The 27,582-nt window shown below is 45.1% G+C and overlaps 2 protein-coding genes across 10 annotated transcripts; one reads left to right on the top strand and one right to left on the bottom strand.

The window, feature by feature from the left end:
• The first annotated feature begins 1,130 nt into the window (after positions 1–1,130).
• LOC118511488 (patj homolog) lies at positions 1,131–22,003 on the top strand. 9 transcript variants are annotated; one of them, XM_036054705.1, is made up of 4 exons: positions 1,131–1,534; positions 2,551–2,678; positions 3,198–3,405; positions 3,689–22,003. In XM_036054705.1, the coding sequence occupies exon 4, from the start codon at positions 3,835–3,837 to the stop codon at positions 6,397–6,399; it is 2,565 nt and encodes an 854-aa protein (XP_035910598.1). In that variant the 5' UTR covers positions 1,131–1,534; positions 2,551–2,678; positions 3,198–3,405; positions 3,689–3,834; the 3' UTR covers positions 6,400–22,003. The 9 variants fall into 9 exon arrangements, with proteins under 9 accessions (XP_035910598.1, XP_035910545.1, XP_035910571.1 ...); XM_036054686.1 differs by lacking the exon at positions 1,131–1,534 and adding an exon at positions 1,541–1,666 and having other exon boundaries at positions 2,551–2,667; XM_036054670.1 differs by lacking the exon at positions 1,131–1,534 and adding an exon at positions 1,541–1,666.
• A 1,085-nt stretch (positions 22,004–23,088) lies between these two features.
• On the bottom strand, positions 23,089–24,890 carry LOC118511791 (retinol dehydrogenase 13). The gene is made up of 3 exons (XM_036055323.1): positions 24,659–24,890; positions 23,754–24,575; positions 23,089–23,680 (listed from the first exon to the last, which is right to left on the bottom strand). Exons 1-3 carry the CDS (start codon positions 24,754–24,756, stop codon positions 23,545–23,547), a joined length of 1,056 nt encoding a protein of 351 aa, XP_035911216.1. The 5' UTR covers positions 24,757–24,890; the 3' UTR covers positions 23,089–23,544.
• Between the last annotated feature and the right edge of the window lie 2,692 nt (positions 24,891–27,582).

Genomic DNA, 27,582 nt, shown 5'->3' with positions numbered 1-27,582 from the left:
AGTAGTTGAATCTTTTGCTAAGTAAGTTGTTGATTTGTTTTTTAGTTGAACTTTCGTTTTTTCTATTTTATACCCTTAAAATAATCTAGTTTTCTTATCAAATAGGTTAAACTTTTTGGGTTTCAAATTTTTATGACTTTGTTCAAGTTTTTTTCTTTCTCAATTAATTATAATTTTTTTAAACGAAATGGAAATAAAGAGTTAAGATGTTGAGGATCCTCTTGCCAAAGTTTTGTTTGAATTTGACCTTGTACAAATGCCGAAAGCAGTTGTTTCAAATCGGGTATAAAATTGGTCTTATTCTATTGTCCGTTACTGTAAGTGATTTTATAGGACTAGTAGCTAGTAGTACAGGTATAATCAAGTCACAGAAAGCCAAAAAATGGCAGGCCAAGACTTCTCGAGGTTATAGTGCCAAGGAAGAAGAAGAAGAAGTAGTGCATACGGTTAGATGACATTTGCCATTCAACAGTGGAATTTTGAAACCTATTGTATATAATATAATACATATGTATTATACACAGGGGGCGGCTCGGTGGTAAATGCGCCGATCTTCAGAAGGCAGAACCGGGGTTCAAATCTCATCTGGCCCCATTCTCCCATAGTGAGGACTGAGTGAGGTATGGCCTATGAGATCGTTAGGCCAAAAAAGTAGAAGAGTTATATCATACGGTTTTTTAAATCTTTTCTGCTCAGTAAAATATCTCATGTTCGCTATTAAAAAAAAAAAAAACAACAAATCCCTTTTTTACTTCTGCCATTCTCAAATATTTCAGAAACCCTTTCTATATGAAGTCCTTAACATCTTCGCCCTATTGAAAATATCAACTAATAAATCAGTAATATTTTTGCTACCATTACCCATCACAAACTCGCAACAAAATAAGTTTGCTATGACAGTTGCTCCTTACCAATACTTCTCCACCATACCAATACTTTTACATCGCCTCTCGTGCAATAATCAATTTTATGGTAAAATTTCATTATGGTTAAATAATTATAGCGCATGCCTGATAAGAATTGGCAGTTAGCACCGTACCGATTACAACTGTAGCAGTAAACGAGCATCTTTACGTGAACAATTTCTACGCAATCAATTAAAAATCGTGATATCTTTATTTAAATCCTCACTTTCGGCTTCTTTCCACAATAAACAGAGCGTCAACGTCGAAGGCTGGTCAGAATTTCGATACGCTCAACGATTGTAACTGCCATCATGGCACATCTTGCAAGCAACGGCTGCTCGAAAACGCTACTGAGCATGTGCGCTATCTGTCACGCGTGTGTTTATATGCCTGCAAACGCGAGAACGAAATGCTCCCTTACGATCCCTAAACCTCCACCGACCCCATGCCCTAACCACCCGACCACCACCGCTCCACCGCCACAAACCCATTCAGATAGTCGTTTTCCCTGCATCATCATCGTGCGTGCTGTCGCATTTTCATTGGACTGCTGGATAGTGCTGGAAGACGACGACGAAAGTGTCGGCGGTGTACACCCGCCGTAAACCGAATCCCGTCATCCCGGAGAGGTTAGATCAATTGCAGCTTTCCTGCAGTACGGTCCATTTGCGTTTTCCCCCGTTTGTTGGTGGTGGTGTTGTGGTTGTTGTTGTTATCGTTGTTGTCACTGATTCGGGTGTATGCAGAATGTGAAGAGGAAGGTGCGCGAAAGGCAAAAATCAATTCACTGTCGAAAAACGGACGCTGCCCGACGTGACACGGTGCTGTAGTGCGAAAGAACACACGGTGTCACGGATGGAATAGCAGATCCTCAGCGCAGTAGTCCTCACAGCGAGTGGTGTATCAATGGTTGGATAAACATATGTGGGTGGGCCTGTTTTGATTGGAGCTTTTTGGCGAAAGGGCCAACGTTAGCTACAAGTTCTCATGAAACGGCCCGAACGCCCCGTGCGAACGTGTGTTAACTTTAACCTTAAATTAAAGGCTCCGGATTCTTACCGTGTTCTACAAGTGCAACGAAAGCAGCGAAAAAGTGAAGCATCGTCAAATGTCAAAAACACCTCCACAACATTCTTTCCTGGTATCCGCTCGCTTCTTCATTTCTAAATCCTGCTTGATTATGTCCACCTGATGAAGGGAACATAATGCTTTTCATCTCTAAACTTCTTGCACCCATGCTCACCCACTACTCACCATCACAAAAACACACACACACACACACACACACACACACACACACACACACACACATAACACAACTGTTCCTCCAGTTTCCCAGTGCATCTCTTTTTCTCGCTACTATCTCTCTCCCTCTCTTTCTCTCTTTCTCTATCTCTCTCTGTCGTCAAGAAAAGTCCCACATCAAACACACGTGCCACAGCCACAGTTTCAATCGCGGCAATCGTGGGATCTCGCGGCAGGTTGGGCAACGAAACATTTGCATATCGGAAAATGTACCCTTCCCCGGAGCAGCTCGTGCTGCTAATTTCGTAACAGTTTCCACACCACCGAAAAGTGGCAGTTTTGAATTTATCCATGCCCGCTTCACTCTCGCTTTTCGCTACCTTCGTTCCTTCGCCGCAAGTGTTGCCGCATCTTGGCTTTGCACGCGAAAGTGCTTACCGTGTTGCTAGCAAAGTGACCAGCAGTGACACTCTCGCCCAAAGCATGTCAGCAAGTGTCAGAACGGAAGCAGTGCCAGGTGCTTAGTGGGTCAGTGTAAAGTTTGGATCTAGGGGCAATCTCAAACCAATGGCAGACTCTCGCTATCAACAGTCGTTGGTGTGATTCGCAGGCGTGAATCCTAACCCATTTCAGCAATCAACACAAAAATCAACTCGTTATCAATTGCCAGAAGCAGACAGGAAAGGTGTCGGCCGTTGCCGACACACACACACATCACGCCGCCACACCGCCACATGCTCCGGTAGTGTGCACCGGCAGGCCCAAGATGGAAGCGTTCGAAACGGTGCGAATGACAGCCGAACGATTTTCGCAACCAGTGCAAGACACCGCCGGCTTCTTAGCATCCGGTCCTTAGGCACCAGTGTACGAAGAAAGGAAATTCTCGGAACAGTGAATGTCAAAGAAAGTGTGGGTTGGTGGTGTTGGTGTGTGTTGTGGGTGTTGCGGGGCGGTTCAGCATCATTAACGTTGTAGGGCTTCGTCCAACCGTTCGCACCTCCTCGGTGTAACGTTAATATCGACGAATATTTTAAACCCCTTTCGCAGAACCAGGACTGAAAGCGTGATTGCAAGCGACTTTTTTATTGAGAGTGTGTGTGTGTTTGTTGTGCCATCTCTGATAAGTAAACAGTGGTCACATCGCAAAAGGCAAACAGTTTAGCAGCTAACCGTCAGCAGCTTATTACAGCAGAGTAGGACCACCTCTTGCAATAAACTCTCTGGACATCACGGGCGGCCTGAGCTAGCGGCGAGGGTAAGTACGCTTCTGGTAGAGTTTTGTGTGTCTTTGTAGGGCCTTTCGCCGTGGGGATCCTGATTGAACCAATCACTTAAAAGGGGCAAATTGTTTGTCGCCATTTTATACCGCACCTCTCAAGAATGGCGCTAGTTAAACCTCGTTGGATATTGGGATACATCAAATGCTTTGCTTCCATTTCTTTCTCCACCTTGAAACACGATGGAGTACTGATGTTCTCAATCGAAACTTGAAGACGATGATATATACAGTAAACGTATCAACTACTCGATCCCGACAGGTCTGCGATTATGTACCTCCGAAAGGCCCAAATTCAACGGTTTCCAACGCAGCAACAGCAGCAGGAACCCAAACAGCAGAAGCATCCAAAACCTCGACAAACAGCAAGCGTAGTAGCGAAGGTAGCAGTAGTTGGATGCTAGTGAGATGGTGCTCAGCACGGAGTGGTCTCAGGTTGAGATTATAGATCTGATAAACGATGGTAACGGACTCGGGTTTATGCTTGTCGGTGGACGCAGTACGGGCGTGGTGATAAAGGCGCTCATACCCGGCTCCGTCGCTGAACGGGACGGTCGGCTACAGAGCGGCGACCACGTACTACAGATCGGTGACGTTAACCTGCGTGGATTCAGCTCGGAACAGGTCGCAACCGTGCTGCGCCAATCTGGACAGCAGGTGCGCCTGATCGTAGCACGCCCCGTCGAACCAACCTCGCCCGACTATCAGGCCCTCGCCAGCCATGCACCGATCATCCCGACCAAGATGCTCACCGATCCGGACGAGCTCGACCGCACGTTACTCCAAACGGCCGGCTATACATCTGGTGCCTTCCTGCAGCCGAGTGCAACGGGACTGGGCACGCTGGCACCGGCTGCGCTCGGATTGTTGGCTGCAACCAACACAACCACAACCACCGCCGGAGATCCTGCGGTCGGTGGTGTCCTCTGTCCGACGCACATCGAAGTCGTCGCCGTGAACAACAGTCTGAACAGTAACGGGACGGTCGGTTCGCTGGAATCGACGAACGGTGGCACGATGGCCCTCATTTCACCCACCTCCATTGCGCTGCCCGCTATGCCACCGCACCAGCTACACTGTCAAGCGATATCAAGCGTCACCTCGCTGCTGGCGGATAATGGCGGCGACAGTGTGCCGGGTGAACTGCTCGGAACGCCTCAGTCGCCGCAGTACAGTGAGCTCGACGGAGTTCCGCCCGACACGCCCGAGACCGAAACGTACGAGGTAGAGTTGCGCAAGAACGTGTACGGACTAGGCATCACCGTGGCGGGCTACGTTTGCGAAGAGGAGGACCTGTCCGGCATCTTTGTGAAAAGTATTATTGAGGGTAGTGCGGCGGAGATGAGTGGCAAGATAGCGATAAACGATCGGATCGTTGCCGTCGACAACCGATCTTTGGCCGGTGTGACCAACCACCAAGCGGTTGAGATTCTACGCAACACCGACATTGCGGTGCGGTTAACGCTGGAGCGGTTTCTACGTGGCCGCAAGTACGAACATCTGCAGGTGGCCCTCATCGATCCCATGGTACCGACGGCTTCGGCACAGAACAGTACCACGGCAAACGTTTCAACCTCCTGTCACGCTGGTCACGCCGCTGGTGCTGGCGAACGGGGGCGAAGCAATGGGACAATACACACAACTTCGCATCCCAGTAGAGTCAGTAGTGGTGGCGATCTAGTGGGCATGGTACTATCGCATTCGCAGACACTTTCACATTGTGCTTCGCAGTGTCAATCACAGCGCTGCTCGATTGTACAGTCACCTTCGGCAACGACACTTTCCATCTGTCCTGCCCGCTCGGACGCAGACTCTATACTGACAGAGTGCGGTGTGTACGAGTGTGGAGCTATCGAGCCAGAGCTCGAATCAGGCACAACGTTCGACTCGAGCGTGTTCGCCCTGGAGAACGGTACCGAGGCACCATCCGGTGACGAACTGCTGCTAGACGTGGACGATGAACGGAACGGATCGGGCGAGGACGAACAGCGAGCACTGTACGCGAACGGGTCGGTGCTGGCGATGGCAGTGTCCGCTACCACACCACAACTAACAACCGCCGACAGTGACAGCTGTGATACACGAACGGCACGCGGCCACAGCGATGGCAACGAGCCCGATCCGGTAGTGCAGCGTTGGTCACGGGAAGTTCCCCACAGCCAGATAGTGGTCGCCGACATCCGCAAGCTCGCCGGTCTCGGGATAAGTCTCGAGGGTACGGTCGAGGTGGAGGGTGGAGTAGAGGTGCGGCCCCATCACTATATCCGCTCGATCCTGGAAGATGGGCCAGTGGGGCGGGACGGGCAGCTAAAACCGGGCGACGAACTGCTGCAGGTGAACGAACACAGACTCCAAGGTCTGAAGCACATCGAGGTCGTGAAGATACTGAAGGAGCTACCGGCACAGGTGCGCGTGATCTGTGCACGCGGCAGCTCACCCCCCACTGTGATCAACACATCCCGCAATGCGGAAGCGTTCGAGGCGCGCAGCATACTAGTGGGCGGTCTGCAAAGCCTCCAGAGCCTGCAAGGCATCCTGACGAAAGCACAGTCGGAAAGCTCGCTCTACACGTCCAGCACGGCAACCCTCACCGACCAGCAGCGTTCCAAGTCGGTGGAGCAGGTGTCGGGGCTGGCACTTTGGACCAACGAGGTGCTTTACTGTGACATCGAAAAAACGGAGCGTGGCTTCGGATTTTCCATACTCGACTACCAGGATCCGCTCGATACGGACGGTACGGTGATTGTGGTGCGCGGACTCATCCCGGGCGGTTCCGCCGAAACGACCAACTTCATCTTTCCCGGCGATCGGCTCGTGTCCGTGAACGGTCATAGTCTGCAGAACGCGACACTGGACCAGGCGGTAAGCATACTGAAGGGCATTCCGCTGGGGCCGGCCCGGATCGGTTTGTGCCGGCCGCTGTCGACGTCCGACAACAACCTGTCGTCGACGCCGGAAACGCCCACCACCTAGCCAGTCCGGGTGCGAGACGTACGTGGACGCAAATATCCAACGCCCTCTCCAACATTCTTCCATTGAGCACGTATTCTGGAGCTGTATGTTGTCAGGTGCGCTTGCAGTGCATGTGTAGTTCGTAGGGGTTAGGGCATGAGTTCAAAGTTCAATCAAGCGAGTCATTATTGAAATCCATTTAAGTTACCTTCCGATTACCTCCATGCAGATCCTTCATTAGTGAAACGCTACCCGAGCAAGCCTCTTCTATACATGCATTTAAATGTCCGTACAGCGTGATACAAAGTACTGCACTGACCTCTTCCTGCCTTCCATTGCTTTATTGCGCCAACCAAACGCCGCATCTTCTCAACTTAGAAAGGATGTGCCCCCTGTTATAGATGCTAATTTATGTCTCCATCAATATTCATTTTCCCGCTGTACAACCGCCTGCCCATCCACGGTGATCCATGGTTTCGCCCGGTTTGATTGGTATGATTTATGCGCGTAGCGTCATGACTCTTACGCCGAGTGCAAATTTTACCTTCTTAGTCGTCGGTCGTCGGGGCTGTTTAAAAGGTCGACTGTACTAAATTCACCAAGTCTCAGCGCACGATTGGGTAAAGTTGTAAATACAGTGGACTGCAAGACTGTAGTCATTAAACTACAGTCCAAGGGTTTCCACTCAACAAAGGCTGGACAAATGTGAAGAATTCTGTTGTCTTAACGGGCATGTCGTAAAATAATCGAAGTACAAGCTATCCGGATCCTTACCCAATAACCCATGCCCGATCCGCCCGGTCGCCCTGTTTGTCTATCTCCTCGGGGCAAAAGTTCACCCCAAACAACAGTACAACCTGCACGCTATCAAAGTCGTCCAAAAACCTTCTATGCCCACGGACTACCCGATTATAAATCAAGTGGATGCTTCCACTTTTCTTCGGGGATCTGTCGTTTAGAGCACCGAAAATTTTGTTGACACAAAACCGAGGGAGCGAGGAGAGGAGATACGTTTGGTGGGGAGACTCGTTTGAAAGTATACAGAAAAAAAGGCTAGTCCACCGTCCATACCCGTGACCCGTGGCTGAGTTTGGTTATTTTGGCGACTGCGAAGGTCCCGCAACGTTACAGGGGCTGTACTATTACTCTCTGCTTCCACGGTGCCAGTAACCGTAACCGAGAGAGGTCATTAATTTAAGCGGTATTAAATTTACAGCCCGTATCTTGGACCGTCGTTGCAGCGCCAACGGTGTGACATCCGGACGTCCGGTGAGCGATAAATCGAAGCGTCGCAATACACGTCGCTATCAAACTACAAATTTTGCTCTCCAGAGCAAAAAAAAAACAACCAAAATTCGATTTCTTGCAGCATCCACAACCGCGTGGCAGATTGTTTTTCACCGCCAGTGGAAAATGAAATTCAATTATCATCTAATGTCAACAATAAATAACCCTACACTATCTAATGACGCGCTTTCACCTTCGTGCTCAGTGGGAAGTCACCATTCCGCCGCGCTAGGGCATCGGTTGCTCACCAAGCTTCATTGGAGATACCAACCACCCGGGCGAGAACCGGCAAAACTATTGTGTACGACCGCTTTTGCACTCCCCAACTCCCATTGCGACTTCGCTTCTGATGTTGATTGTATGTGTGTATGTATGTATGTATGTATACTCTACATTACCAAATCCTCTTACCCGAAAACCTATCTCGCTGATAACTCTGGTGCTAACGGTGAGGACAGCTATTGTGACGCGCTTTAATGCCTCGGGTCATCGATGAAGATAAACATCAAGCCGGATTGCGGCGTTCAACGTTTTCATCGCGGAAACCCGAGCCCGGGAGGCTTTTGCGGAACGTTCCTGCCACTCATTATCGGCGTCATGCTATCGCTGCATTAACGCTGGCAGAACCCGTGAGCATGCCCGCTCAATCATCGCTCCCATCCCATCCATCAATGCGAGCGCTGGTGCCTTGTTGTGCTTGCTTATGGTCCGCAAGTCGTCGTCCTTTGGCTGCTTCTTCGGGTTCGTCGGGTGTCGGATGACACCTCATCGAGAGCGATGAGTGATGAGCGTGTGCCGGTTGGGAAATTAGATATCAGGATGATCAGATAGTGGGATCCAGATTCTTCGGTGCAAAACTTCTGACAGCTTCACCTCGTTCTGGACGTTGCTGGATGGGCAGTAAGGTACGGTCAGTTTCCGGGCTTGAGGCTGTCGTCATCCTGCCAGTTTCCCCTACACTTCGTTTGATAAAACCCCTTTGCTCGAGCATTTGTGCCGGCACGTAGGCATCTCGGGCCACACACACACATACACCTCCACTGCGGATGGTAGTAAATTAAGTCATATTGCACGTACTTGTACTGCTTCAGTGGAGTGGTCCGGGGCGGGTAAGCTTTTCTCTACAACCGGTAGCGCTACTAGAGCTCATGGCTGTGATGAAGCATACTGCCCTGTGTGCTGATCGATGAGTGTTCTCGAGGTGACGGAAATTCGTTACGCAAACGGGTAATGCCGGCGTTGCCGGACTTGCGTGCTTGCATAACGTGCTCAAGAATGGAACGTTCGACGTGCTAAAGATTGGCTCAACCAACGAATACTCGAAACGCGGGTGTGCTGGAGCACAAGTTAAGAAGCATCCTTCTGTACCGCTCTACGGTGCTCTACGGTTGAGAGTTGCCCTTATCACTTTTCCTCAGCCATCGCTATCTTTGCCCATTTTTTTAGCAAGAATTCACCAACAACACCAAGCAACAGCAACAAAAATCCTTGGTCAATAAAAAATCTAAAAACACACATACACATAAAAACAGCAACAAAAACCCTCCCCCCCCCCCCCCCCCCTTTGAATTACTACACGGACCAACTGCCAACAAAGCGTGTGTCATTTGACAGCTGAGAGATGGCACACAAAGCGCAAAATTATATCGCATGCATGCATATCTTCATAGCCGCTCTCGGAAGACTTGTCTCCTGTGCGTATTAAAACTCGCAACACACACACACACACCCAAGGGAGAAAAGAAAACTGGTTACTATACTAGCCAGGAAGTGGTTGTGTTTGCATAAATTCCTCAGCGATTTCCGTTGCGTGAGCGGAAGAGGTGAGCAGAATTTTGCGGCAAAGGGCGGGAGGAAGCGCGCGCGAGAGGAATTAGGCTCCGTCCGTTTGGTAATAACGCCGGACCCATAAAATGGGGCCCGGTACGAAGTGAAGGCAAACTACCCCGCCCGAAAATGAACGTTTTCAGCCCATTAGTGGAAGTGAAAGTGTAGAAGACCCTTTTTGGTGTTGTTGTTGTTGTTGTTGTTGTTGGTGCCCTCCTCTTTATCGGACTCTCGCCACTCACTTACGGAACCCACACCGCACTCGGATGTGTGCGAAAGAAGGCGAGGAAGAAGAAGAAAAACACAGCAAGATGGCTTCCCGTTGGCTGCTCCTTCCCGAGAACAAGTCGGATGCCGATGCCTAAGAATGTTCGGTCTCTCAGAATCTATCCCCGTGCCGGGGAAGTGAATAAAAGGTACGCCGTCAAAGTTGGATGATGAAGAAAACGGGGAACGGAGGGAAAGACCAAAATCTTCTCCTCCTCAAACCTCATCTCACCGCGCTTATCCTTTTGCATCACAAACTGTGTCGCCGGACGAACGAAATTGCTCCGACGAGCGCTTCGTTTCCGATTCCAGCAACACGCAAAGTTACAGGCAATGTGGTTTACTTTTTTTTGCGTCGGGTGAGGCAAGAAGGGCCAAAAGTTTGCACAAAACTTTGCAACCGATACACGAACAACCTACCTCGTCGATTCGCCGGACAAACTTTTCTGCGGAGTGCGGAATGGACGGCGAGTCTAAAGCAAATGTGTCCGCGTAAGCTCATCAGTGTAAGTCCTCATCAGATCAGACTTCAGACTCAAACTCGACACGACACATCCGCACGGCAAATGACAAGTTGATGTTATGCTTGTGGAACTGTGAACACGTATACCGATGGCGGTGCGTCCATTCGGCAGTTTAGACACACCAAGCTCTGAACCTGTCAATGTGAATGGATTTATTTCACGACAATTTTTTACTCTCCGACGAGTTATTTTGTTTTCGAATCGTACGGCATCAGTACATTGTGCAACAGAATGTCGTGAAACTTTAGGACCAATTTACCATTACGAAGCGGGTGTTGAGTATCCTTCGTTTAGGTGATGCGGTTAAAGCTTTTGCTCTGCATGAAACCACTTAAAGTAGCTTCCATATATGTGTGTGCGTGTGTGTCCCTTTGGGTACGCAGTGACATGCTCACCTAGTGTGTTCCAAGTCGACAGTGTCCTAGCTACTGGAACCCCCGAATCACCAACCCCCAGCGGTATCTTCGCTCCAAGAAAAATAACTCCAGTTGCGAGAAAAGTTTACAGGCAAAACTGACAAAAGGGCCACCGGGAGCAAATAAGCAAACAGTCGTAAGTCGTGTCCCTTTTAAGCTGGAAAGGGTCGGGGTACATTGAATATGGGTTACTGCTCGGTATTCCCACACAGCTGCCTCCCAAACAACAACACCCGGAGGCGTTTGCTGTGGTGGCGGCTAGTCTGTAAACAAATGTTTAGTAACACTTTTGCCATTTTCTACAGCGCTGGAACTCATTCGGACTTTAATGGACACGGAGATTTTTCTCTTTTTTTTTTGTTGGCAGGAAAATGCCTGCACGAGAGGTTAATGAAAAAATATTCACCCTGATAGTCAAGAAATTCGCGCCTCGTTTTCCAGAATCATTGAAAGCTAAAAACTTTAAGCAACTTAAGACGGAAATCAGGAACCATATCAGGTTGCACAGACTCCCGGTAGCCTTCGGTGTTGCTCGCTTTAAGATGGCTTTTGATACTAGCTCCAGGAATTTGAAGGTTTAGCTAAAAGCGACAAGCCCAAAAGTATGGTTTGACTCTGTGGGGTGTACTGTGCATGATGAGTAGGAAGTATTAGCGTACTTGCGGTGTTTGGAGCGCACCATACATTCGCTGACTCTGAAGGATTATTTATGTCCACCAAAAAACCCGGCACAGCACGCCCGGTGGCATGTCACCGATGTGCGGGGAATTGACATATTTATTTAATACTCCAAACTTTGCTCCTGCCGCTTGGCGCCTGGAGGAATCTGATGATGATGATGGTGATGGTGGTGGTGGCGGAGGAGGTAAAACATGTACCGCGCGGTATTACGCAACAGTTTACACTAACTTTTCATTTGGCAGATACCGGCAGACGTTACACCTCGGTGAAGTTGTCTTGTCACACCGCCAGCGGGACTGTTATTCTTGTTTTGCGTTCGTTCGCGGTCGTTTGTTTGAATTTTCGGGCAGGTTTTCCGAGGGTTCGACGGAGGGTTTACGCTCCCGTATCAGGAAGCCTACACTCCAATGTTGACCTCGTGCTGTTCTTGGCTGCTTCAATATTCTGGTACGGTACAGAGCAGTCGGTAAAGCAACTTGTTGGACGTACCGACGGATCCTGTACCACGGGCTGCAGGAATCGCAGGGACGACCATCAACGCAACAAGGCAGCAATTTTGCGGCAAGTCAGCATTTGTTCTGGAGCAATAAATTTTCCTGCCAGGCAGGCGCGAATTTCATGACCTCGATTCGGACAAGGGCAAACGAAGCGTAATGGCTGGCGGATGCTGTGCATGTGTGTTTTTAACGATTGAATTGGCCAAGCTGTTCCCAAATCGCGTTACGTAGAATTGCGGGAGCGATCGCAGCCAGCGGGAAAATTGCGTACATGAGAGTCCATCCATTTTAAAATAGTTTCGCGGCCCAGACGCCATCTTGCCCATTCCCCCCCCCCCCCCCCCCCCTCACTGGGCCCGAGCTGTCGACGGTTTATGCTTCCACCCTCAAAAAATGTTCCTTGCTCCCAGATGTATTGTATCAATTATTTCACAGTGCTTTCGCACTGGATGGAATGATTACGAAAAACGAAGGGAAGCAAAAAAACAGCCTACCAGGATTCCAATTCCACATGGAATACTGCGGCAAGCAGGGAAATGGCAAGCACCCAGGGATAGAATGGAAAGAAACAAATACCCACACACATAAACACACACACACATGAGATGAAATCGTTCCAATAGAGAATGCCTCTGTTTGCGTTGTAGCATCAGGAACAATGTCCCATCCAATATGGCGCCCCGCCGTGGCTACCGGCCTGATTAGTGAAGTTGAGCCAGACGTTGAAGAAACTTCAACCGCCCGTGACATAATATAATCTCCATACAAAAGCACACATACACTCGCTTGCTCACATACAAACCTGCTTCATCATTTGCGGTGAAGGTGTTAAAAATTCAACAGACCTTCTGAAAAGCGGTCCAAAAAATGAAACACCTCCCTACGAATCCCAAACTCTCCATGAACTTCGGGATGGGTAAAAATAACAGCAACAAACACATGCGTCAATCGCAGTGAGTCCATTTTATTATAACAACGGGAGCAACAAATCTGACTTAGTATATCAACGCCCTCCTTGATCTGATCGTGCGAGCATCGCGAGGTACAAAGTTGTGTTGTTCTTTGTGTGGATCTGCTTTTAGATTAGATTAGGCAATACGAAACAATCGCAAAATGCGTACCACCAGGTCCCGTGTTGCTGGGTTTTCCTGGGCTGAAAAGCGGTTTTACGCTTTTGTCCTGTCTTGTTTGCTGTAATTCGCAATAGACTTTATTTTGTACCAGTAACGAAGCCCAAGTGTCCTGTCATGTTCAGCGAAACGCACACAAAAAAAGAAACCCCCAGAAATAAAAATGGCGAAAGTCCAGAACAAAAGCACACCCAATCCATGACCAGCGCAAATAGCGGTGTTGTTTCGCAAACAATCGTTTTGTGGTAAAGATTGGTGTGCGTCTGGCTGTGTTTTCTCACTCTCTCTCTCTCTCTCTCTGTTTTCTCTCTCTATTTGCTAATATAACGTCACATATCCACGCCACGAAGCGGTTTGCTGTGCCTACATGACAGAGAAAGCCCTGAAGGAGCTACTACCGCTGGCATGACTTGGAACAATGGTCACGTTGGATAATCCACTCCCGCCAGTCGCCTTTTTCGGACACGGATGGGTGAAGAAGACTGATTCATACTCATTCATGTAGAGCGGTAGAGGTTTTGTTTTCCTTCTAAGAGATGGACCACTCGGACCGGATGCTTCACCAGGATCCAGGGTGTCTGCCGCGTCACGGGTAGTGTCCCGCTGTGAGTGGAAGCTTGCACAATGCCTGCCGGGAATGGCGTTCACTGTTCCAACAAAAATGGAAAGGGGATGTTTGTCTCAGCAAGTACACCTACATCTTCTCGCTTAATGTGAAAGACAAACGTCTGCGGAGGTTTTTGGGTCGCCCAGCGAACCTCGGCAGAACCAAAAGCATACTTCAGCGATTACGGCTCGTTTGTTTCCTGTCATCTGTTACGGAATGACGTTTCAATGTGCAGCAGAGTGCAGTGGAATCCATCAAATTGTGCCATGCATGCATGTTTAATTGAATTGCGCTAGTGCTCGACGGAAGCGCTTCACACATTCTAAGTAATTGGAGGGTTAGAGTTTGTTTCTCACCCAACACCGACACCGATTGCTGGCATTTGTGGGGGGGGGGGGGTTCGCTTGCTGACGTCATTCGAATCGGAGCATCGGAGGGATAGAAATAGGCATTCCGAAAAACAGGCAGTACCGGGAATACCAGCACCAGGTTCCATATTACTCTCTGATTGGATTGGAAAACTGGGAATCGCTTGAAATTCCCACTCCGGCGCCATTTGTGGGCCACATTCGAATGCGGGTGGGCAGAATTTGGACAAGTTCTGCGACTCACTGACAGAAAAAATGCAGAAAGAGATGCTAATTTGAATAAAAATCCTGAACGTCCCTGGTAGAAATGATACTATTCACCACCGGTAGAAACGTTTGGCAACACTGCACAGTGAGAGATAGAGGAAAAACGAGGTCGTCAGGGAGAGAGACAGAGAGAGAGAAAGAGAGAGAGAGAGAGAGAAGTAGAGAGTCTTTTGTTTTTTTTTCCCTCGCAATGCTACGCTACATCGCACGCACGCAACTAACGCAGCTGTAATACGGATTGCCGCGTTTCAGGCGTGTTCTGCTTGTTTTGGTTTTTTGCGTGTGTCTATCGCTGCTTCGCTTCCCCCGTAGCGCTTCTGCTAGTTTGATATTGATCAATCAGAAAGCATCTGGTCGATTTGCGAAAACAAGGAGCTAAATGGAACCGTGGGATGGAAACATCGTTTTTTTTTCAACGTCCGCTCCGTTTATCCTAAGCTCTGTCGTACGGTAAGCCTACCTTTCCGGCGCCCGGATGTGCTGGATGTCCCGATTTGCTGCTACTAATTTTACCTGCCACGAAGTAATCGATACGCGAATTGTTTATTCGCGATTTTATTATCATGATGCGCCATTGTTTCGCTTGGCTAATTTCCCCTTTCGTGATCACTTTGAGTGATGAGGCCTAGCGACATTAAGCATAAAAGTTACTGTCTCATCGTAGCATTAGTAACTGACGGTACATCGATACACTCAACGCTACATTTGGTTTTATTACGCTCGAAACACCACGAGACATGTTTATGATTTTCGTCAACAGAAAAAAACAAGAACTCCATAACACTAAACTTCAGCAGGTCGGACAAATGGGCAACAATGTTCGGGAGCCTTTTTTTTAAATGTTTTAATGGGAAATAAAAAGATTTACCCAAGCTTATTTTTATGTCATCGTTCACGGGTTTACACACACACCTACATAGCCTACCATAATTTATCCGTTGAGGCATGAAATCGAAAATGGCTCCGGCTATACAATTATTCTCCTGCAGGCGCACACCTTTCCTGCTCCGGCCACGGGTGGTTGCCGTATTTTTTGTTTTCCACCTCATCGAAATGAAATTATTTTCGCCGTTTTTTTCTTTCTCTGTAATTTTCCATTTTCCCGCTTGTATTGTGTTTTTTTTTTTTTGCTATCGACTCAGTTTTCTTGCTAAATGCTTGCAATTAACATTTTTATCGATTTTCGTGATTGTAACCTGATCCTTGACATTCATGATATTGGCAACGAATGGTCCGGATATGATGGGAAAATGCTAGCAGCAAGCAAGTTTGCTAGAAAAGGGGTGGTTTATGTGGTTGTGAATTTGACGGCAATTTTCCCTTCACTTTTTGGCTAGATTCGCCTGTCTCCCTTTATTCTTTCTGGCCTACTTTTTTACATTTTTATAAACTCGCTGATTGAACTTATTAAACGCTTAATAAAGCGATAGGTCGAATAAAAGTTTTTGAAAGAACAATAACATATAGAGCCTTTTCATCAAAAACAAAATGGCTACAAATCACGCTAGAAAAACTTCATCAAACACAATGATAAATAACAACGCGAAAACAGAAACCAAAACAAAGCAAAATGAGAATGAACGCAAAACAAACGCATAAAAAGCAGAGAGAGAGACAGAGAGCAGAGTAAAAATTTAACGAAATAAAGACGAAACAAGCAGAAAAAAATAAAAACAACCAACATACAACGTTTTCCACCATTTCTAGGAATAATGAAACAAAACCCCCCCTCCCCCTAAAAAAGGCGTACTTAGATGTAAAACGCGTCCCCTTTTTCATAATATTATATTTATATCTTCCTAAAAACGAGACTAGCAGTGGCCTTTGGCAAAAAAAATAAACAAAAATCTAAGCAAAAAAATGGACGGAAAGGATGATGGGAACTTGAAGCTCCGAAGAGCATGATAGAGCGAGGGGGGAAGGAATGACGAGAGGCTAGCCAGGACATGAAGCTGGCGAACGCAAAGAGCACGGTTATGCTCGGGCGCACGGGCACAAAATGGAGGTACGGTACTGCGCATAGATATTTCTATATTATCCCAACTACACACACTGTGACGATCTAAGTAAGTAGGACTAACTAAGAATTGCAAGCTAAAAATTTACGACGAAGAATTGTAAGTAACTATTTTATCGAAATTATTAGGAAACGAATAGAGGAGAGCGTGAGTGTGAGGGTGCTAAATGGTACGAATAAGAAAATCGATAGCTCAGCGAATAAAAGCCTAGTGGTCTGGATGGTACCTTAAAAGCAGACAAACAAGCCCGTTGTTACGGTCAAAGCATCATAAATGACAGGGTAAGCTGGGACAAACCAGCCCGAGCTGCATCGTGCCCTGTGGATTGCATAATTTTGGGGGGTTGTTTTCAGTAAAAGGAACTCCAACAATGTATACAATCCGCTTGGCGAAGGGATGTTCTTTTAGCTTGTTATCGCTTTAATCAAGGTATGTTTGTCTGCTATGACGGTGATGTTTGCACCATGAGATGTACTCCGCGGCACAATACAAAACGTACTAATGCTTAGACAAAGAAAAAAACATAAACTACAGAAACAGACGGTCCGATGTGACCGATTAGTTAGCACGATGAATACACACAAACACACACACACACATCCACACTTAGCTGCTTTCAGCCTATTACGCACATAAGAAAGGGGTACGAACCAATGAACCAAGGTATATTTATATATTTACAAACATGCTGCCGTTATCATTGCTGTTTTTTGTATGTATGCAAATTACTAGCCTAATTCTGTTTAAGTTAGGTTTAAACGAAAACCCCCCGAACAATCTAACAGTTTCAGCTCAGTATCAAAACTACCAGAACAGCTATTTCTTATCCCACTAACATATACACACACTTACATGTAAAATTTTATCTTTACATATCTTATTTTATCTCACCGTCGAGAAGATTAGAACGCTCCGAATTGGTCTAAAAATATCATTAACGTAATTTTATAAAATTGCTTAGCAGTGTTTTGAAGGATATAATTGACAAGTTCGCAAGGAAAGCCCGGTGGTAGAAGTGACAACGGCACCGGTTTTCATACGGCATGACCGTGGTTCAAATCTCATCTGGACCGTTCCCCCATTGTTGTGAGGACTGTCTATCCAATTGCATGGTATTATTAAGTCTCTTCTTCTTCTTCTTCTTCTTTGGCACTACAACCTCCAGAGGTCTCGTCGGCCTGCCATTTCTGGTTTTCTGTGACTTAATTTTACCCGTAGCAATGTAGTCAGCCCTGCTTACGGGGAGGCATAGGATTTGATAGGATTTGAACCCTGATCCTACCGTGTGAAGACCGGCGCCGCTGTCGTCTCTGCCACCGAACCGCCACAAAGTCTAGTCAACCGCCAAAAATTAAGTCTAGTAGGCCAGAAATGGTAGGCATGACCTGAAGGGGTCGTTAAGCCAACAAAAGAGATAGAGAAAAGTGAAAAGTTTCTTGGGATATTATTAAGTTCTTCAGGCACATTATTGACCCATTCAGCGAGATGTTCTAATGTTCATATGTTGGTGACTTGTTCGATTGCGCCGTTGAACCAAGGTTTCAATTTTCATTTCAAAACTTTCTTTACCAAAAATTTACCATTTATGTCTCTCTATCTCTGATCTACCGGGTCCAGTGACACATTTCCAACACTATAAGAAATCGTTTGTCTTGCCTGGGCATTTTACACCGTCGGCTTCCTGAACCGAAAACGATTTTTTCTTTAAAATGTTTCTTTGACTCTTCAACTGCCTAAAGAGGTCTTCTCCGTTGTTTATCCGAAGTTGGGTAATAGGGAAAGAGATTCGAATTCCGGTCCTGCCGTATGAAGACTATCACCGAACCGGCCCAATTTTACAACAATGTCGAATAAACAAATATTCGAACAAGTCAACATCACCCTGAAAATTGTTAAACAAGCGACTAATTAAAGCCGGACAGCAGGAGCTGTGAGTTATTCACTCCTTCAATTATGCCTCCTACGATTGAATACCACTAGTTGAATGAATCTTCTTCTTCTTCCTTGGTACTACAACCTTGAAAGGTCTCGACCTGCCAATTTCTGGCTTTCCGTGACTTGATTTTACCCGTAGCAAGGTAGTCAGCCCTGCGTACGGGGAGGCGGTCTGGATGGAATTTGAACCCCGGCCCTGCCGTGTGAAGACCGGCGCCGCTGTCGCCACGGCCACCGGACCGCCCCAGTTAAATTGAATTGAATTGAGTTGAATGAATATCATCAATAAATATCAGTGATTTGCAATCGAAGCAGGCGTTATTTTTAATCGGAAGTACGGAATTTTCAATCGGTTCTATGGAGCGTCCGTAGCGCTCGAATCGTGGCGAGCAAAGTCCGTGCTGAGGACGAATATCTTGTGATCCTTGTCAATTACATTATCGAAGCTCCTGTATATTGTTTTTCTCTCACTTCTCTCGTTTTAAATCGATTAAATCGATCGATTTAAATCGACGAAGACTTCAAAAATTTCAACAGTCAAGCAATTGCATACTGGCAGGCGTTTTAACGAGCAAACATAATGCTGAGTGAATTCTTTTCGGAAAATAGTGAGACTCACGTCAGGCCTTTTTGCAGGTCGATCTTGCTTTCAAACTTTGCTTTCCTTTTATCTTGGTAAGCTGGATGACGGGGGGCCTGGATATAAGTGAAAATGCTGTAGGTATGATGTTTTACGCATTTGGTAGCAGTTAATAAAGGAAACATGAGAAACAATATCATTAAGATGGAATCTGGGCAAAGTGAGACAGATAGTACAGATAGTAGCTAAGCAAACACGCACACACACATACAGACACGCAAAACAATTAGAAAAGAGTGAAACAGTAGAAGCGAACCCGGTGATCATTAGACGTGTATCCCGTCGGCACAGGAATTATCCGTTTTTAAGAGCAGTATCGCTTCTAGTCAATGTTTACCTAGACGCAAAACTAACACATACTAACTCAGCGCAACGTATTCCGAGACCAGCGCGCCAGTGAACAACACAACAATCTTGTGATAATCAGTGAGTGTTCGTTATTCGTTTTCTTTAAGAGCAGCCGTCGCTACCGTGCGTATGGGTAAGGCTTGGGGGAGCGATGGAGGCCGCTTATCGAAAAAAATAAGATAAAACACAACTAACATAGCTTTTCGGTATTGCGTTAGTGTAAAACTATGCTTTAAATTTGGTTGTTTTAGGTATATGAGGTGACGCGAATGGGTGAGGCGTGGGAGGCTCGTTTGTTTGTAGTTTTAAGATCCACACACACAGAGACACACACACATGTTAAGACGATAGTGGAATATGGTATGTGATGCTAGTGTTTGTACTCTTATCAATGCACCAACTCCTAATAAGTGTTTGGTCCTCAAGAAGGATCTCAAGGACCCCTTAGTATATTGTTGCTACTGTTGTGACTGCTGACAGAAGCCGTAACGAAGGAAGAGCTCCAGGTATGATTGAAGACGGGATGGTGTTGCGAGCGAACCCGGATTGACATATCACATCTAATTCAAAAGAGAGAGAGAGAAAAATAGAGAGAGAGAGAAATAAACACAAATCAACAACTACAAGAAACTCTATTGCGACAGAGTGAGAATTACAATTGACAGGAAAGAAAAGACGAGTGCAAGAAGTGCAAAAAATGAAACTTATTCACGAAAAACGCATAAAAACGCAAGTACAGTTTCCGCATAAACACGCCTACCTAACAATAAGAGGAAACATACGTGAAAGAGAATCAACTATGAGCACAATATAGAGGACAATTAAAAATGAAAACAAAAAAACAGAAGAAACAAACTACAAAAATGAACCCAATAAGCGGCGTTCTGGAGCACCATTTTTAATTTTTATTTATCAAAGCATTACTTACATACAAATGACGGAAGAAGTTAAGGAAAAGGAAAAGTACTGACTCTTTTTTCCATTGAGTTGATTTTACCACTGGTCCCTGAGTTTGGATTCGATCCTGGTCCCTTCGTATCAACAACTGGCACCGCTACCAACAGTATCATCGGACCGCCCCAAAACAACAACCGTTCAGTCGCTATTTAAAGAGAACGCAAAACAGCCACGCAAATCGTAGTAGGGCTTACTTTTATTTGCCTTGTTCGTGACTGCATAACCGCGGAACTGCTAAATGCTATGAACTGAAAACCAATTATTAGGTTATCTGTTGTAAATTCCCAACTAGCACGTACGATGAATGTTACTGTTTCCATTTGCTAGTCCAAGAACTGTAGCTATTAAAGCTATTCTCTTTGTTTATCAAAAATTCAAACATTGTTTGCTAAGCAAGAAAAAAAACGATACAAATCAAAGTGGAACAAAATGCTGTTGCCATTGCGCGGCTCAATCACAGCAGCCCTAGCATCAGCTCACAAGATATTCCTAATATTGTGTAATCCTTACTCATACGATGTAAAATAATAGACACAGAAGACGGCCGGTTAAAACGCTCATCAGATGTAAAAGCAAAAGAAAAAAAATAAACAAGAAATAAAAGAAGGAAATACCGAAAAGAAGGAAGGAAAATCAACATGATAAAATCTCAATGTTCAAAGCGAGAGAACAAAAAAAAAACACCCAACCGAATACAAAATGTTAGAAGTTCTCGATCTTGTTGCTTAGTTAGGAATTTGTTTGTTTCCTATTTTCTGTTTTTTGTTTAGTTTATGATGCAACGTTTTTTGCAAAAGAAAATATATACATATATCTATATACAATGTTACTTCCTTTTCCTTCCACCCACCAGCTGGGGGCAGGTGGCATCTGGGCAGGGTGTGTATCTGTAAGCGAACGAAACAAAAACGAATTAACCTCTCAAGCGGTACAGGCGTATCGCGTTGCCGAGTTTTAGCACCAATCCATTCGAACCAAATAGTCGTCGCCAGAACCAATAGAGTGGTTGGGAGCAGCAATCATTTGAAAACAAAACGGCAAAAAAAACAAGACACAAAAATAGTGTAGATAATACACGTAAAAGTATATCACGTGCATGCATTACATTACTGGCGGTTTGAAGCGTGCAAAAAAAAAAGAGCAAGAAACACTAAAACGAACCAAAACTTCTTAAACTAAAATCTTAAAACAATGCAAGAAAACATTAGATATAAAAACGGTGTGATAGGAAAGGAAAGCATAAAAGAAAAAAAGACAAAAAAACAAAACACTCAATCGCTTAATCAATGGCAGCACACACCTACACGAAGAAAGAGAAGAATAAAGTTGATAACGAGAGTTGATAATCACGGCATAGATAAACTGTTAGCAACTTTAAGGAGAGAGAGAGAGAGAGAGAGAGATAGAAAGAGAGAGAGCAAGTTAGGACGGAGAGAGAGAGAGAACGAGAAACAGAATGCTTAACAGAACAGTTAGAACGGTGAATAGTGTGTTAAACACTTCATTAAATTCTACTCATCTCTAATACCCCCTCACAAACGCCCAACACTAAGATGTACACCTCTCGTTCTCTTTCGCTCTACTGATATATTGCATATATAAATATATACATACCTAAACACACACACGTACACACCGTTCACCAATATATTCCCACACACAGCCGCACACCGAAATGATGTAACAGTTGAACTCTATCCCTCAAACCAAACAGCAGCATCAGCAAACGTAAAAATAACAAACACACACACATACACACAAAACTAAAAAGACAAAATGAGGAAAAACAATTCTAAGCGCAACAATTTTGTCCTAAAACACTCACCCATACACACACACACAGGCAAAAAAAAAAACAACACGTCATAAATGGGCGCAGCTGACGAAGATGCAGGACGCAAGTGGAAAAATTATAAAAGTTAGAGAAAAAACTAAAAATTTAATTAAATGGATCAAAACAAATCAGAATGAGAAATAATGATTTTTAAAGAGTTTTCTTCTCTTGTTTATTTTGGTCTCTTTTTTTTGTGTCCGAAAAATATAAATATATTTTTAACACACTTGCTACGACACACTGGAGCATCCGAACACACTGGATGCTGGAAAAGGACACTGCCATTTTGGAGGTTTTCGGATGATGTATGAGTGAGCGAATCCGCTCATGCAGTGTGGTTCCCACGCTTATCAGTCCGATTGAGGGGTTTCACTGTTTGCTTTTATGTTCGGACGCTTTTGATGGTGTGTGGTGGGACAGAGGTAAAAAAAAAACAGCGCCCACTTTGTAAAACGACGTAATGAAAGGAAATGTGTCCATTGATGTAATGATGCAGGGAATGGTAAGAATGGGAATGAATGCGTCACTAGCACTAACAAGCTGGAAGTAGCGATGGTCCTCTAAATGTCGCAGATGGCTGCGAAGTGGGTCATACATGTCGACTGTACTATGCCGTCGAGATATTTAAAGTCCACCAAATTCATGTTTCCGATGCACTCCGTACGGCTTACGACTTCAAATAAGTAGCCTTAAACTAGCCTGAATCTAGCCGTAAACCGTAGCCAGATGGTAAGTAAGCGCTGTAGCTTTAACGTAATAAGCTATAAACCCCAACCCCCCCTTTTTATCGACCACTCGGTACTCGGTTCATCCCACTAAAAACCGGAAGAAAAAAACATTTTACAGTCTCCCAAATATTGGGAGTGTTAAATTATCTTTTATGACGCTTCCGCTTCGTCACCATTGTACGCCCAGCACAGTAGGCAAATAGGTGGAGTACTGTGACCGCCAGCACCATCCGCAACCACTCTGTTTATTTTGCTTCACTTCCTCGACCGTCTCACAGCAGGGAGAGTGTTTAATCGCATCCTTATCGCATCCAACCAGAAGGTGTAGCTGGAAAGGTGACTACAGCTTACCACAACGGATACGGACCAATCAGGTGAGTTTTTTTTTTTTTTGGGCACCCGTTCAAAATATGTCTTTCGAGAAAAGATGGAAAGAAATGACAAATTGCGACGGAAGTAACATGTAAAGCGAAACAACAGAAATTGAGAGAAAGAAAACAAGCATTAAATATAGATTTGGAAGCGCGGGGACAAAAACATGGTGGAAATCCCTGTAAACATGGAACCGTATGATTAGTGAGGATTAGCAAGGTAAAAGTGACACTGCTTCAACTTTTATTTGTGTTGGTTTTAAAGAGAGTTTAAAGCGTGACTTTAATCCACTTCAGATTGGCGGTTTGAAGTTTTGCATCCTTCATTAATGGTGTTGCTGCTGTTAAAGGGTTTGGTGTGTTATGCGGTTTGCATACTTTGCTACGAGTAGTAGTGGTCGTACCGATTCGCTTAACACGTCCACACACTTTAACAGGTTTCCGTGAGATTTGAACAACAGCCCCTACTCCTTCTTCCCTTTGGTATGCTCCTTCTCCAGATTCTCGTTCAAACCAACCGCACTAAAGGTAGCTCGATACAACCGTTCGGCTAGTTCGTCATCTTTGGCCAGCTCGGACACTTCCACTCGTTCGCAATCACTATTAAAAAGCATAGAATATAGTTTACTCGCCGTTTAAAAAGAAGCAGTACATCGCCCTCAAAAACACTTACTTGAAGAAGTCTCCACTGCAGCTGGCCAACTCCGGGTCTGTTACAAGCCGGATTATGGTATGCGCTCCCTGTGCCGGACTCTTCATGAACAACCACATCCACGGGAAGGTGAGTACCTTCGCAAACAGTGCCTTCATTATAGGTGAGTGACGCAGATGTCCCGTACCACGGACCAACCCAGGCGAGCAGCAGTTGACGGTGGTACGGTGACCGTCCGCTTTAAGCTTCCTTGCCAGCACTTTGCTCGCCAACACGATTGCCAGTTTCGAATGAGCAAACGCATCCCGTCCACTTTGGGTAAGCTGGCGCAGGTTGAGCGGATCCGCACGATCGACGATCTTGGCCGCGGTATATCCATGGGCGGACACGTTCACAACCCTGCCACCGTGCTGCGAACGAGCCAGCTGTGGTAGGAGCAGTTGCGTCAGCAGAAAATGGGACAGAAAGTTACACTGGAGATGCTGTTCGTACCCATCCACCGTGCGTCCGCCCGGTTGGAAGATAACACCGGCACAGTTCACCAGGGCATCCACCGTCGGATGGTTTGCCTGGACCTGTCGCACGAAACGACGCACACTATCAAAGGAGCGAAGATCTAGTACCAGCACCTCAACTGTACATTCTGTCCCTTCGCGGCGTAATAATTCGCGCAACGTGTCACCCTGCTCCGTGGTACGGCACGCCAACACCAAGCATCCCGCCTTCCGGCGTGTCAACTCCCGGCACACCTCACGCCCAATACCACCAGCAGCACCAGTTACCACGATTACCCGATCCGGGATAGTGTTCCCGTTCGGGCAGGGTTGACCACCCATGTACGTTCTACGCACATTCACGTGTAAAGAAATGGGGCGGATGTTAGGTAAGGTTGATTGAAGGATAGACCGCGTGAACAGCTCACTCACCTGACCGTGCCAATCACGAACACGATTCCGGCCAGAATAAATGGCCACCAACTAGCAAAGGGATCTGCCTCGGTTAGTGCCTTTTTTATTTCATCCATACCCGTCCAAAGATGCACGAGCTACACAAACTATTTCTTAATGTTCCAAAACGAAGCCGAAACGGTACACGCGTTTCACGTTCAACAATTGAATGAATCGTGAAACAAGAACCGAAACTGTTGCAGACGATTTTTTTTTAGTTTGTTTCGGGGGAAAGGTTTCAATTGTCCCTCCCGGAAGTGATTAATTTGCAACGCATACTCATACAACAGATCCAAACAGTGCCAGTGCCCCAGACACCATAACACCGGAGTCAATGACCGTAATGCATAGTTTAGCAGGCGAACAGACATTTACAGAGCCCGAGTCCCGAGAGGTCTGCGTCATGAAATTCAGGAAGACTAATGTTGGTTCCTTATGTATTCTCTAAGGGGGGTTCTTCTATAAAAACTACGTAAAACGAAGAGAGTGCCTGCAATATTTTGCGCAAATTTGTATGCTACCATGACAACGGCCGGCGACTAACGAATAGAAAAAGCCCATAAGTTGCATTAAACACACTCGTACGCAAGCTTGCGTGGAAGGGCACCGTAGAATGAGAACATGACGAAATAGGACAAAAGGATTTAATTTATACTCACAGTAAGTTGTGTACATAAATTATGTAAAGCATTTTCATTACACGTGGTAAAACATAGTTCTTCTTCTTCTTTGGCCTAACGACCTCTTGGGTCATGCCTAAAATTTCTGGCTTACTAGACCGAATGATATCACGTAATTGGATAATCAGTCCTCACTACGGGGGAACGGCCCGTATAGGATTTGAACCCGGTCCTGCCATGTGAAAACCGGCGCCATCTCACCACCGGGCCGCTCCATAGTACAATGAAATCATTTAATTGATAATCAATATAAGCTAAGAATAACGGTAGAAACCACTTCGGGCAATATATCACTTATATCAGCATATCATCCAGGATCAAACAAAGAAAGTCTTTGCAAATGATGTTAGTAAATTAAAAAAATGAAATATTGCTTATTATTCAATTAACTCCTCCTTCAATCCCAGCCCCCTCCTTCTAATCCTGAGCATTCATTTTAGCTTAAGGGGGATATGTACTTGTTCTCGGTCGCACATTACTTGCACGGCTTTCTGTCGCCAGACAATCTGACCTATAACTTGCACGGCTTTCTCAGACGGTAACGGAACATTGATTCGATGCATACTTGTTACCCGGCATAGATATTCGGTATAGGAGGAATATTAAAAATGACAGCATTTCAAATCAATTGTTACAATGTACATTATCATGTTCTACACGCTGTCTAGTACAGTATTAAAGAACAATGCACAATGTTCAATATCAAACAATTTTTGACCACATGGAAATCATTCTGTGCTACAAAAATGACAGGTCACAGTGCTGAACACAAAAGATTCTAGGGGGGCCCTTCTCGAGTCTTTTACCCAAATTGTAATTGAACTTATTAGAACCATTGAAAAAGTTAATAAAAACTGATAAAATGTATAATGAATACTTTAACAAACTTTCATGTCAACTTATGATAACTTTTAATATATTTTTTTAACTAAATTAACGGTTCATTTAAAAATTACTTTTATGTCATAAATACTTATGCACACATTTCACCGTGAACTTTCATACAACTTGCTTACAGTTGCAACTTATGAGCCTCAATTACAAACAATCATACGCAAGCTTGCGTGGATGGGTACAGTGCGATGAGAACATGACAAGATTGAACAAAATAATATAATTTAAAGTTTCTGTAAATTTTGTGTATGAATTATATTAATTATTCTTATTTGTGAAATGTTTACGTCAAAAATATCTAAAAAGTTAAAAGGAGCGTGGAACTTGATGAAACTATGAAGCTTTTCTACTTGCATTTGGAACTTCGATGGAACTATGAGGCTTGTTTATAAACCACGCATAGCATTCATCCGAACTATGGGGTTTGTTAAGAAGCATGTGGTACTTCATGGAACTTTATGCTCATTTAACAGTGAAAGATGGCCCTTCAAGTTGTTTGTTTACAAGATTATGTCAATAGAACATTGCTATCTGCCATTAAGCGTCGTCAGAAAAACATTATGTGAAAATAAGTATTCAGAGTGTGTAAAAAAATGGTAGGATTTTATAGAAAGCGTGTTAAAATTATGTGTGAAATATTTGCTAACAAAACCGACTACTTGATAATCGATACTCCAATCGAAAACCCGACAGTTCTATTTCGGAAGATGATCAGCAGAATGAAATCCTCAAACAGATGCCTTGCATGAAAATGAATAGCGCATAAAAACTTTCTTTAACAGCTCGATATACGATAAAATGCTTAATGTCCGGTTAAAAGTACGACGAACTATGACGCTGCTTATCTACTGCAAAAGACGTATTAGTTCAGCGATCTTTAGCGTACTGAAATTGGCTGCTTAAGATTATTTGGCTATTTGCGTAAACCATTTAGCTTTTAGCAAATATAGTTGAACGTATTCAAAACATTAAACAAGTTAATAAAAACTAACAAAATATCTATTGATACCTCTAACAAGATTTCATGACGATTTAGAATAATTTTCAATACATTATATTTATGTCATTAACGTATAGTTTAAATATTACTTTTATGTCCTATTTGCTCATGCACACATTTCACCGTGAACCTCCACACAACTTGCATGCACTTGCGGCTCGTACAATTTGTGGGCCTATTTTATTCCTAAGCATCACGGCGTTAAAGCTTCCCATAAATGTAATACAGTTTCGAATTCTATACCAAATTCTACGAGGAAAAGCTTTTTTGGGGTTTTAGGCAATTTGAATTGTATTACAAAATGTATTAAAAAATTAATCAATCAAACG

This window comes from Anopheles stephensi, chromosome X (genome assembly GCF_013141755.1).
Source record: "Anopheles stephensi strain Indian chromosome X, UCI_ANSTEP_V1.0, whole genome shotgun sequence".
Lineage (NCBI taxonomy): Eukaryota > Metazoa > Arthropoda > Insecta > Diptera > Culicidae > Anopheles > Anopheles stephensi.
The sequence above is the reverse complement of the archived record's forward strand: the minus strand, read 5'-3'. Positions and strand labels throughout refer to the sequence as shown.

Bases quoted from the DNA above. Each gene is read 5' to 3' on its own strand.
- LOC118511488 (XM_036054652.1), top strand. From the start codon at position 3,835: ATGGTGCTCAGCACGGAGTGGTCTCAGGTTGAGATTATAGATCTGATA.
- LOC118511791 (XM_036055323.1), bottom strand. From the start codon at position 24,756: ATGGATGAAATAAAAAAGGCACTAACCGAGGCAGATCCCTTTGCTAGT. The intron at 24,576-24,658 runs GTGAGTGAGCTG...GAATGTGCGTAG, and splicing joins TTCGTGATTGGCACGGTCAG to AACGTACATGGGTGGTCAAC. The intron at 23,681-23,753 runs GTAAGTGTTTTT...GCTTTTTAATAG, and splicing joins TGCAGTGGAGACTTCTTCAA to TGATTGCGAACGAGTGGAAG.